General features: G+C 48.6%; 1 protein-coding gene and 1 long non-coding RNA gene across 2 annotated transcripts in view; both read right to left on the bottom strand.

Moving 5' to 3' along the window:
- The window catches only part of ABL1 (ABL proto-oncogene 1, non-receptor tyrosine kinase), a 108,858-nt gene extending 99,050 nt beyond the window's left edge, over nt 1–9,808 (bottom strand). Inside the window, exon 1 of the mRNA XM_084797543.1 lies at nt 9,303–9,808. Coding sequence (XP_084653669.1) covers nt 9,303–9,438 — 136 coding nt within the window. The 5' untranslated portion in view covers nt 9,439–9,808. The remainder of the gene's footprint in view (nt 1–9,302) is intronic.
- On the bottom strand, nt 6,178–9,291 carry LOC311606308. Its single transcript, XR_014782295.1, has 2 exons — nt 6,788–9,291; nt 6,178–6,413 (listed from the first exon to the last, which is right to left on the bottom strand). It is a non-coding gene; the product is annotated as an uncharacterized lncRNA (long non-coding RNA).
- Nucleotides 9,809–12,649: the final 2,841 nt, after the last annotated feature.

The following is a 12,649-nucleotide window of genomic DNA, read 5'->3' as shown; positions in this document are numbered from 1 at the left end:
TGCAGGAGGCGCGTTGGCACATCTCCACATCGGAGCAAACCTGGGAGCTGTGTGACTAACCTCCTCACCCTGGATGGCCACCTCCCTTTCTCATAAAAGTCAACATGCCACAAATGACTTATTTTAGTAACAATTCCCATTAGCTTCGTATCTGCTGTAAGCTCATACTCACAGTTTGTGCAGAAAGCAAACTACACCCAAGAACAAGCAAGACAGCGGTACTTACAAATGTCTCCACTAACAAGCCACTTTCCCTGTTTAGTGTGTCTATTAGTGCCTATTTTCTTCCTCTCAAAGAGTAAAATCCTGGGGGGAAGGCTCAGCAGGTAAAGCGCGTATCTCATAAGCCTGAAGATCCAAGTTTGAAGCCCCAGAAACCAATAAAAGCTGAGTGGGTGTGGCACCCCCTTTGTGATCCCCAGCACACCAGGGAAGTGAAAATAGGGGATCCCTGAGCAAGCTGGCTGGCTGGACCAGCCAAATCAGCAAGCTCTGGACACCAGTGAGGCCTCACCTTAGTATGTAAGGGAGAAGTGACTGAGGAGCTCCAGCGCCAGCCCCAGGCCTCCGCAGGCACATAGGCACGTGAGCACTCACACGTGCACACACAATGCAGACCAACATGTGAACACACCACATACATATACAAAAAAGTGAACTCATGGGACATTCTACAGGATTTCCAAACTTAGCCTCTCTATATAGTTACACTTTTTGTTACTGAGACAGAAAACAAAACTTTGAAGAAAAAAAAAAAACCAAACAATTCAACAGAGCAAAGTGGTTTTGTCTAGTTCCAGGGCTTCAGTGCTCACCAGCCATCTCAAGTAGAGAGCAGAGCACACGGCAGCAGGGTGTGGCAGAGGACACAGACAGCAAGAGGGGAGGCCAGGCACGAGACACAGCCTCACAAGTATACACGAGAAACCCACTCACTCTAGTAGGCCCCACCTCCCTTAGTCCCCACCGCCTCCTGATAGTCAACCAGGAATCTGTCAGTCCTGGTCCAAAGCCCTATTACTGGTACAAAGCCTTTAACACATGAGCCTTCTAAGGATGGGACATTCCAGATCTATCCATATAGAATAAAACACCAATTAACCTGAAGACAGTCAGGAGCAAGTTACACTGTTAGCAGAATCCCAAGGCTTTTTTAGGACGGCATTCAAACAGCACCCCAGCCTTCACTCCCCAAGGACAGAGAGGGGCACACTGAGGAAAGGAGCCTGCCTGCATCAGTTCTCCGCCATCTTAAGCTGACTGTGCCCACATGACATCTGAGGGCTGTCAGGGCTGGGGAAAGGCGGGAGCCCCAGGGAAGGAAAGGCTCAGGGCACCATTCTCTCCAGCAGCACCCCAGGCAGACAGAGCGAAGTGCCGTGCACAGAACCTGGGGGAGCCCTGGCCTTACACGCCTAAGCCCTCAAGCCAGGGTAAGCATCCAGAATAGCATGGCAGGACCACAAGTTCAAGGCTATTCTCAGCTACCTACTAAGTTCAAGACTTTGCCTCAAACAAAACGAACAACTTGTTTAAGGAAGAAAGGGTGACCTAAGTTAAGCTGGCAGCCACTGGCACTCACTCATCAGCAAATGATGAAAAGCATGATAAAGGCACGGCTGAGCCAACCAGGAGTCCACCCGCTCTGGAGTCTAGTACGTGGCCCTGCCTTCACGACCTAGCCCACAGTCAAGGCACTAACAGTTTTCCCAAGCAGATGGCCAGTGACTGTGAGGCTAGTCAGCTGGGCACAAAGGGCCATCACTTTTATCCCTGCTCTTATCCCAGGTACACACAGGACCCAACACAAAGTAAACTTGCGTTCCATATGTACTGAGCACCTAATCTGCAAAAACAAGGGGAGGACAGGTTTCTTCACATAGAAACTACACAACAAGGTCTCCATCAGCAAGTCCAATGACTGAATTCAAAGAAAGCCAGAACACTTTAAAAAGCCAAAGACCAGGCAAAGATGGACATGGAAGAAACAGCTGAAAACCTGGCACTTTTCAATTAGTGTATAAAAAGAGGGAAGTGGGGTTTTTTGTTTGTTTGTTTGTTTGTTTGTCTATTTGTCTTTTAAAGAAATAACAGTAGTTTTGTTTTACTTAGTCTTCATGTTTTTAGACCTTGAAATAATTCAGCTATATGGGGGGAAAGGGTTGGTTTGTCTTTAATATTAATAAAACAGATAAGCTAGCCAAACTTTAAAGGTGAAGGAAGGAGAGACTAGAAGGAAGAAGGGGAAGGGAAGGAGATAAATTATCAATATCAGGAAGACACAGCAGGCACTAAGAGGATCCAGGAGGGGTGTACCTGGGGTTGTGACTCAGGCGGCTGAGTGCTGGCCTAGCATTAGTAAAGCCTTGGGTTCCACCCCAGCACAGCATAAACCAGGCATAAAGACATACACCTGTAACCCCACTGCCATGGATATGGAGGCCAGAGAATCAGAAGTCCAAGGTCTGGGCTACAGGAGACCTGTCCCCTCCCCCCCCAAAAAAAAGAAAGCTAAAAATCAGGGTAAGAAGGGAGCATTACAAGCAAAAGCAAGGAGAAGAACGCTAAGGTGCTGAAATATAAGAGACTCATTCCTCTGAGCAATAGGAAGGTTCTAGAGAAATAGCCCACAGGTGGTGTGCTTATCATGTCTGCTCCATTGCCACGACGAGCCCCCCTGAGGTAGTAACTCCACAGCCAGGTGACATGCTGCTACTCATAGCCTCTCGGTCCATATTGTAACCTGGTTTTAACAACATATCATAAAAGTGGTACACAAGGTACATGGATAAAAATATGTGGTATAGTCATGCAATGGAATAGTACCAAATATTTAAAAGGAAAGCCCAATACTTGCTACAGCAGGGGATGACCTTTCAAACATTACATTAATTGAAAAGTGCCAGGCATTAAAGTATGCTTTTCTATCACTAGCTTTACATGAGATACATGAAATGGGCAAATTCAGAGACACAGAAAGTATGGCACCAGAGTTACCAAGAGGTGATGGGAGGGGAAATGGGGGCCGTTTTAAAATTCACTGCTGTTTTCCTGCATGTATGTCTGTGCACCACACACATGCCTGGTGCTCGTGGAGACTATATGACGGCACTGGTGCCCTGGAACTGTAGCTACACATGGCAGTGAGCCACAAGGTGGCACTGGGAATTGACCCGGATGCTCTGAGGATCTTTCCAGGCCCTGGCATTGTTTTTAATGAGTATGTGGATCCTATCTGAATAGTAAAAGCTCTGAGATGGGTAGTGGGAACAGTACAGGGTTGTGAATAGGCTAATGCCACTGAACTATACAGTTAAGTTGGTTATTTTTATGAGTATTTTGCCATAATAAATAAAAAGGGAAGAAATGGAAGGATATTCACAGGGAAAGACATCTGTAGTGAAAGTTTTGGTGTCTTTAAAAACCAGTTATGTTATGTGAATATGTTTTTGTTTTAATCCCAGGTATTGGGTATGGGGCTGCTTCAGTTTGTCCACAGCCATTAACTGTGACTGTCTCATGCTCTAGCAGGGGTGAGATTTGTGCCAGCTGCAGATAGTTTAATTCTGAGACCTTGTGAGAGGGTATAATTCCCAGAGGGTCTGTGGCAGCCCCTGCTCTCCCTGCTGCTGCTGGGTCATCCTGCTGCTGTGTTTGCTCTCGCTGGCTTGCTGGACTGCTGGATATCCTGACTACAAAGACTGGACTGGCCCCAAGGAACTGCATCCCTAAACAGCAGGAAGTAGTCTAAAGAGACATACACTTCCCCATTCTCCTCTGCCTTCTTTCTCTCCTCCCTAGTGTTGGGGTGTTTGAGGGGCTTAGGGTGGATAAAGGATGGAAGGGAGGTAGAGGTATAAGACCCCCAATAAAATAGATTTTTAAAAAGTACGCCTACAGACATCCTAGAATACTGATAGTTGTATAAAATCCTGGAATCAAGAGAAAAGAAGAAACATTCTTCCTGGGAACTTGCTCCCACTCCTCATGAGTAGTCACCAGCTTGCTTAGGCCATTTAACAGGATTCTTAAGAAACAAGATGTAAAAACTGGGGAAGGCCAGGCATGGTAGCACACACCTTTAATCCCAGTACTTGGAGGCAGAGGCAGGAGGACCGCTGTGAGTTCGAGAACAGCCTGGTCTACAAAGGAGTCTGAGACAGCCAAGGCTACACAGAGAAACCCTGTCTTGAAAAACCAACCAAACAAACAAACAAACAAAAACCCAAAAAAACTGGAGAGGGAGCTCAGAGGTTAAGAGCACCTGATCTCACAGAGAACTAAAGTTTCATTCCCAGCACCACATGGTGGCTCATAACTGTCCATATCTTCACTTCTAAGAGATTTGATTCAATGCCCTCTTTTGACGACCTCAGGCATCAGGGATAGATAGACAGACAGACAGACTGACAGACAGACAGATAATAAAACTCAATTTAATAAAAATAACTTATGGGGCTGGTGAGATGGCTCAGTGGTTAAGAGCACTGACTGTTCTTCCAGAGGTCCTGAGTTCAATTCCCAGCTCACAACCATCTATAATGTGATCTGATGCCCTCTTCTGGCCTTCTGGCCTGTGTATATGTAGGCAGAGCACTGTATACATAATAATAAATAAATCTTTTAAAAAATTGTTTTAAAAAATGATTTATGTGTTTATGTGGGGGAGCTGCGCATGTGCAGGAAGGTACATATACATGTGGAGGCCAGTATGTCACTCCTCAGTGCCATCCATCTTATTTTTTGAGATGGGGTGTCTCGCTAGGGCCTGGGGCTTTCTAATTAAGAGAGACTGTAGGCCAGAAAGCTCCTGAGATCTTCCTGTCTCTGCCTCCAGGGCTGGGATTACAACGAGGTGCCACCACACGTGGCTTTTACAAGGATGGGTGCTGGGGACCAAACTTAGGTCCTCATGCTTGCAAGGTAAATGCACTACTGACTTAGCTGTCTCCCCAGTGATGCCAGAGGAGGGTGCTGGATCCCCTGGAGCTGGAGTTACAGAGGGCTTCATCTGAGTTCCTTCATCCTCCACGTTCTCTTCTGCATCACTCAAAGGGAGGCAGGCTCCTGGCTAAGGTCTCTGTGGTGGTGAGGGAGCTTACTCCACAACAGAAACATGCTTCCTTCTGCACTAGACAGACCTTTGCTAAGGATGGAGAGATGAGGTAGGCAGTAAAGCACTTGTTGCACAGCTTGGGAATCTGCGCTTCCATCCCCTGTACCCACACTGAAGCGGGCTTGATGGCAAGGGACTGAGGGCTTAGCTCTGAATTCAGGTCCCCGTGCTTGCAAAGCAACTTTTCACCTTGGGAAAACATCAACAGGCAACAGGCACTGAAGCTTAAAGATGGGTAATTTTCATGCCGGGTCTGAACGCCTCGGCCCCACCTGCAAATATTCAACCTAATCCTACGTTGGAATGCAGCATCCTGGCTTCATGAACCTTCACCCCCAGCAAAGACAAGAGTGTCAAGGTAGTCACATCTCAACACCACTAACCAGAGGCCCCAGCTTCTCTCTCCCGCCCACACTGCCCCTGGACTCACACTCCTGGGCCTGTGTATCTCACGTGTCACACATGGACACCTAGGCTGTTGCCTCAAATGAAGTTCAGCTCAAAAGAAGCTCCTGAGCTGCATCCACCCTGTGTCCCCAGAAGGAAACCAACCAGTGCCAGTGGTGAAAACCGCTACCGCCATCTCAGTGAAAGGCGATGTGCTCCTCCCGGCGTCACCCTGGCCCTCTCACACTGCATGTCTCATATCTAATGCAAAACCAAGTCCAGCCGTGGGTGTGGTCCTCAAGTATGAACAGACCCCATCCACTGCCACCACCTTGTCCACCCATCACCACTCCATCTACAGTTGTGCAATAACATCCTTCCCCCATATGGTGACTACTCTTGGCTGTCAACTTGACTACATTTGCAATTAACTTAAACCCTAGTGTCTGGACACACCTATGAGGGATTTTCTTTCTTTCCTTTTAAGATTTATTTATTTATTATGTACACAGTGCTCTGCCTGCATGTACACCTGCAGGTTAGAAGAGGGCACCAGATCTCATTATAGATGGTTGTGAGCCACCATGTGGGTGCTGGGAACTGAACTCAGGTCCTCTAGAAGAGCAGCCAGTGGAAGTGCTCTCAACCTCTGAGGCATCTCTCCAGACGCAGAATTTCTTTTTTCTTTCTTTCTTTTTTTTTTCAAGACAGGGTTTCTCTGTGTAGGCTGGCTGTCCTGGACTCACTTTGTAGACCAGGCTGGCCTTGAATTCACAGTGACCTGCCTGCTTCTGCCTCCCGAGTGCTGGGAGTAAAGGCATGCGCCACACCCTGGTTTCTTTTCTCAATTAAGTCATTTGAAGTGGAAAGAGCCACTGCTTATCCAGATCTGTGCAGTGGGAGGGCACACCTTTAATCCAGATCTGTGCAGTGGGAGGGCACACCTTTAATCCAGATCTGTGCAGTGGGAGGGCACACCTTTAATCCAGATCTGTGCAGTGGGAGGGCACACCTTTAATCCAGATCTGTGCAGTGGGAGGGCACACCTTTAATCCAGATCTGTGCAGTGGGAGGGCACACCTTTAATCCAGATCTGTGCAGTGGGAGGGCACACCTTTAATCCAGATCTGTGCAGTGGGAGGGCACACCTTTAATCCAGATCTGTGCAGTGGGAGGGCACACCTTTAATCCAGATCTGTGCAGTGGGAGGGCACACCTTTAATCCAGATCTGTGCAGTGGGAGGGCACACCTTTAATCCAGATCTGTGCAGTGGGAGGGCACACCTTTAATCCAGATCTGTGAGGTGGAAAGATCCACCTCTAACCTGGGCCACGCCGTCTGCTGACAGCCTATATAAGGACATGGAAGAAGGAAGCGCGCTCTCTCTCTCTCTCTCTCTCTCTCTCTCTCTCTCTCTCTCTCTCTCTCCCTGCTTTGCTCACCCTCATGACATTAAAGCCTGCTTTTTCAGGATTCTAGGGTATACTGAGGAATGTTGTGATACCCAGCCTCATGTGTTGAACAACTACGAAATTATTGGATCTTCGTTCTTAGGCAGCCATTGTTGGATTAGCTGGGCTACGGCCTGTAAGTCACCCTAATAATTCCCCTTTCTCTATACATGTCAGAGAGATTCATTCTGTGAGCTCTGTTACTCTAGAAGCCCTGACTAATGCACCCAGGAAACCCTGCTCCCTCCCTCCCTCTCCCTAGACTACCCTGTCTAGAGAGACTGGCTCAGAACACCAATCAGACCAGATGGGTGGGTCATATCTGTCATTTAGCAATTAAGTTGGGTGGAAGGAGTCATGACCCAACCACCCTGTACTACAACAGTGAGAACTTGTCTCAAAAAGAGGCAAGGGGGCTGGGTGGTGGTGGCACACGCCTTTAACCCCAGCACTTGGGATGCAGAGGCAAGCGGATCTCTGTGAATTCAAGGCTTTATTCAAAAGTGACCTCAGCTGCCTGCCTGTCTAGCAACCCCATCTGAAGTTACACCCCCACGAATCACCGTTACTTTTCTTGCAGCCCAGGCCACCATGTGACCTATCTGTACCTCCCACACTGGAGTTGCTGATGGTCTGTCTACATCTGTCTCTAGAATGAAGGTTCTAGGAGGGTAGGAGCTTCATTCTGCTACTGATTAAAATACTACCTAGCACATGTGTGCTCAACCAACATTTGTAGAAGAAAGGGGTCAACACTGAGGAAAAGTTTACTTCTGAATGCTTTCAATACTCCTAAAAGTGGGTTTTCTTAGGCAGGCCACTGAAATTTGAAAAGAATATATGGAACATAAAAAATACCATGGATTTAGGGGGCTGGAGAGATGGCTCAGAGGTTAAGAGCACTGACTGCTCTTCCAAAGGTCCTCAGTTCAATTCCCAGCAATGACATGGTGGCTCACAACCATCCAGAATGAGTTCTGGTGCCCTCTTCTAGCGTGTAGGCATAATAAATGAAATAAATAAAAAATACATAATTAATAAATATTAGCTGGGCGGTGGTGGTGCACGCCTATAATCCCAGCACTCGGGAGGCAGAGGCAGGTGGATCTCTGTGAGTTCGAGGCCAGACTGGTCTACATAGTTCAGGACAGCCAAGGCTACACAGAGAAACCCTGTCATGGAAAAAAAAAATACCATAGATTCAATTTTCCCCCCTCTCCTACACGTATGACTGAACCCTTTCCACCCTGAATGGTCCTGGCATCACCATCACCATAATCAGTACATCATCATCACAGTCACTACGAAATGACAACCACATCCCTCACCACCAACAAAACCCACACATTATCATTGGCTTCCAATTCACATCTAGCCCAGTGTCACGTGTTGGGCCTCAGGTTTTTCTGTCTCATCTACACAGACATAAACAAACTCTAGAAAAACCAGTCTATGGCGGAATCAAGGGCAGTTGGAACTAAAATCCAGTATCTGAGATAAAGCTATCTTTGAGGGTCTAAGGAGCTTGGTATGAGGGCTCCATTGATATCTCAATACTAAGTACACAGTTTGAGAATTATCAGGCTGCCACAGTAACCAGGACCCAAACTAACTGCTCCTGGCTGACCCCTAGCCTGACCTTGATTGTTAGTCAACAACACAACATGGACAGTCAGCATTATGGACCAAAAGGGTCATAAAAATGTCAAAGACAACTAAGCAGGGAGAAAGGGTGAAGAACGCTCCATCAGGGAGGCCAGGGCTATTCCTCAGAGAAACTAAGGCAGCGGTTCTCCACTCAGGAGGCACGCTGCTTCCACACGTGACTTTTCACACCTAGCTCGAAAGAATGTTCAAGGGCTGCTCATAACTGAAAAGAAGATCAAAAGACGGTACAGTCCAGCCTCTCAGTGCGCAGGCCACTTTGAAGATATGATAAAAAGTGTCCCATAGACAAAGAAAACCACCACCACCACCACCACCAGACACTCCGGGGAGAGTCCCAGCCTTTCCCGAGGGCGGATGGGAAGACCTGTGGATGCTTCAAAAGCCACTTGAGTCCAACCCCCTCCCCCACTAAAAGCAGGTCCCCAAACAATAAAAGGGCTTGTCTTATGTCAACAACGACCCAGAAGTGGACTCTGGCAAGAAACAGCAACTCAAGCCGACTGAATAAATAAAATAAAACCATAATTTTCTTATCCAAAGAACTGTTCCACCAGTTTTGCTACTACAGTAGCAAAGAAACGCTAAGGAGACCTAGAAGGAACTGACACACAAGTGTTGTTTCAGAAAGTTCTTTGATGCTTAAGGGAAACCGATGACCAGAAGCCTGGGAAGGACTCACCATGCTCCACGAAAACATTGCAGTGTGGACCGCCATGCCTGGAGGGCTCTCTCTTCCCTGCCCCTTTGATGAAATGCAGGGCGGGCAGACTAGGCCTTCTTTGGTCCCCAAGAACTTTTCCAGGCTGCTGCCCCATAAAGCAATGATAGGCGCCCCTTCCCAGAAGAGGGTTCAAGGTCTTCCAGAATGGCCCGTGGAGGTTAGCCGGAAACAGTATGTACCCAGAACTTCACACCACCGACTCCCAAGTCGGTCACTGGGGTCAATCACAGAAAAGACAGCAGGGCGGGAAGCCGGGGTACACGCATGTCAAAAGGAGTCTGGATCTCTTTTCCGAGTCGATTAATTTGACGTCATGTAACCTCACAAGGCTATCCAAAAGTTTCTTGAATCTAAACTGATGTTGCCGGCTGACGGAACCGTTTCTTTGCAAGAGGAAAACTTCACATAGAAATATTCACAGGGAAGGCAGAAAAGGGTCAGCAGTACTAAAAGTCATTTCAAGTCCCCGGCGTGATTAAAAAAAAAAAAAAAAAAAAAAAAAAAAAAAAAAAAAAAAAAAACCTCGAGTGTCTTTGATGCTTCTCTGCAACTTTTCCTGTGGACGTCAGTCACCAATCCCCTCTCTCTGTCTCTCCATCTTCTAACAAATTTCCTGCCGACTCTCGCTTCCCTAAGCCTGGTTTCCGGAAAAACGACACGGGTCGCACAGATCTCAACGAGAGCTTGCTCTCCACTCTGCCGAGAAGGAATGCATGACCAGCAACTTTTAAGTCCGCTTTTTAAAAGGCCTGTGAAAAGAATCCAGACTTTTCCTTCGCATTAAAGTTTTGGGCTGCACTGAGACCAGTGGAACTGTAGGTGACATTGGAAGAAGTCAGGACATCGAAGGCCGGAGGAGACAATCGGGGAGGACCACGGAGATCTCTTGACAGCTGGGAGATGATTTGAATGAGGGGCTCGGTGGCCAAACTTGGGGGTTAGAATCGAGCGATGGACAGACAGCCTGCGGGGGGAGAAAGACTTGCCCAGGCGGGGCGCGGGCGGCTTACTCGGAGGCGACGTTCCTCCTCAGGAAACTGGGTGTCCCAGGTAGGGAGAAACTGAGACCACCCTGGATGGCCCGGAGCCAGAGCAGGGCTATGAGGGGAGAAGGATTCCCGCGGTCCCGAACCCGGAGGCGGCCACAGGGGAGGAGGCCCGGCGCCTCAGCTGCCCCGAGCCCAGGGGTCTCTCTACCCGAGACACCCCTCCCCCGGCCCCCGACTCTGCCGCCGCCGAGCGGTCACATCCCCGGCTCTGCCGAGGAACCCGGCTTCTCCAGGCAGTGGGTGTGTGTGTGTGTGTGTGTGCCGTGGAAGGGTTCCTCAACCGCAAGATCCGTCACCCGGTTCCAGCTCCAGCCGCCTCTCAGGGATAGACACCGACCCCCGAGGCCGCCATGATGGATTACGAGCGGCTCCACAACGAGGCCAGGCCCCGCCCCCAGCCCCGCCCCCACCGACGCCGGAACCAACCTCCCCCTGAGCGAGGTCCGGCTGCCGGCCGGCGCTGCTCTTTCGCACGCTGCCCACCTTCAGGCTCTGGGCTCACTGCCTGCCACAACCCGGCTCCGCACGACCTTTTAAAGGTAGCTTTTCTGACCACAAGGTGAGCGATGAGGAAGCGCCCGCCTCCCCTGTATTGTCATTGGTCCTCAATAACCGGAGTCAGTCCCCCTCACCGCCATCTGATTGGCCATTGAGCGCGTGAGCCGCCAGCTAGCCACGCTTGGTGCTGCCGGGAGGAATGTGGGATTTGTGGTCCCGGCGCCCACGGGATGCTCTACTCCCGGCCTCCAGCTCCCTCAGCTACAGAGCTGGCCCCGCCTCCTGGGAGCCGGTGGACTCTGGTCAGCCAACGTCTTGTCTGCTCTAGTAGCAGGACAGCAGGAGATTCAGAGCCAGGGGAAAACTACGGATTGGAGTTTTCCAGAACCGGAGTTTTACTATTTCTTTGAGCCTCGTTCGAGGAGAAACTTTGGTTACATCCTCATCACTTGGAAAAGGCATAAATATGGGAACCTGGGAAGAAGTATTTAGAAAGCAAGCATCAGCTATCCTTTGGGATAGGAAGTTGAAGAAACAGCGTTTGTTCAAAGTATCCCAGGCGAGATCGTGCACTCGCGCATGTTTGCAATAGTATGAATCCTTACCATGGCATTTCACAGGTGAGACACGCATCCTCATAAAATTTGAGATTAGGTGAAAACTGTCGAGGTGGTCAGGCCTTAAAAGTCTGCACAACTACCCCACACCTGAGAAAGTACATGCTCTGGCTCCCCGGTTTTCACTGTCCCTATTACCGGGACCCATTTCTGTCTTTGTGTGTGTGTGTGTGTTTTGTTTGTTTGTTTGTTTTTTGGTTTTTCTAGACAAGGTTTCTCTGTGTAGCCTTGGCTGCCCTGGACTCGCTTTGTAGACCAGGCTGGCCTCGAACTCACGAAGATTTGCCTGCCTTTGCTTCCCTGAGTGCTGGGATCACAGGTGTGCCACACCACTCCCGACTTCCTGGACCCATTTCTAAAGGGGCTCCACTCATCACAGCACACACTGTGTGCACTTTTACATACATGAAATGCTTTACCCCATGCAATGCTGCTCCCACTACACTGACGAAAAAGCATTCACAGCTGTGATCCAAGTGTCATTTTAAAGTGGCTACTTGTTGCTGAAATGCTTCCTCTGAAGCATTCAGTACCAAATAACTGTTGTACTAATGAAAGGCAAGTTTCCAGAAGTTACTGATGACGTCAGCGGGCGCTGTAGTGATGTGGGTCCAAGTAAGTATTTTAGAAATCTACCAGGTTGAAAAGTGGCACTTGTTTTTGAAAATGCGATTTCAAGAGGCATACACCTTCTACCAAGAAGAGACTTGATACCCTATGAGCATATAAAGGGGGAGGAAATCCCCCTCAGGCACAGTCATAGGGGAGGGGAATAAGCGGAAAATGGGAGGGAGGGAAGAATGGGAGGATACAAGGGATGGGATAACCATTGAGATGTAATAAGAATAAATTAATTAAAAAAAAACTGGGAAGAGAGAGGAAAAAAAAAAAAAGGAGGCATACACCTTTAACCCCTACATAAAGTTCCAGGCCAGCTAAGCTACCTAGTGAGACCCTGCATTAAAAAAGAAAGAAAATAAGAAAATGGCATTTAGATCATTTAAACTACACTCAGCTGGACAGTGGTGGCACACACCTTTGATTCCAGAACTCAGGAGGCTGAGGCAGGTGGATCTGAGTTCCAGGACAGCCAGGGCTATACGGAGTACCCCTGTCTCAGAAAACAAAAACAAGTCACTTG

The sequence above is a fragment of the Acomys minous genome (genome assembly GCF_964271855.1).
Source record: "Acomys minous genome assembly, chromosome: 10".
Taxonomy (NCBI): Eukaryota; Metazoa; Chordata; class Mammalia; order Rodentia; family Muridae; genus Acomys; species Acomys minous.
This window is presented reverse-complemented; position numbering and strand designations above follow the sequence as displayed.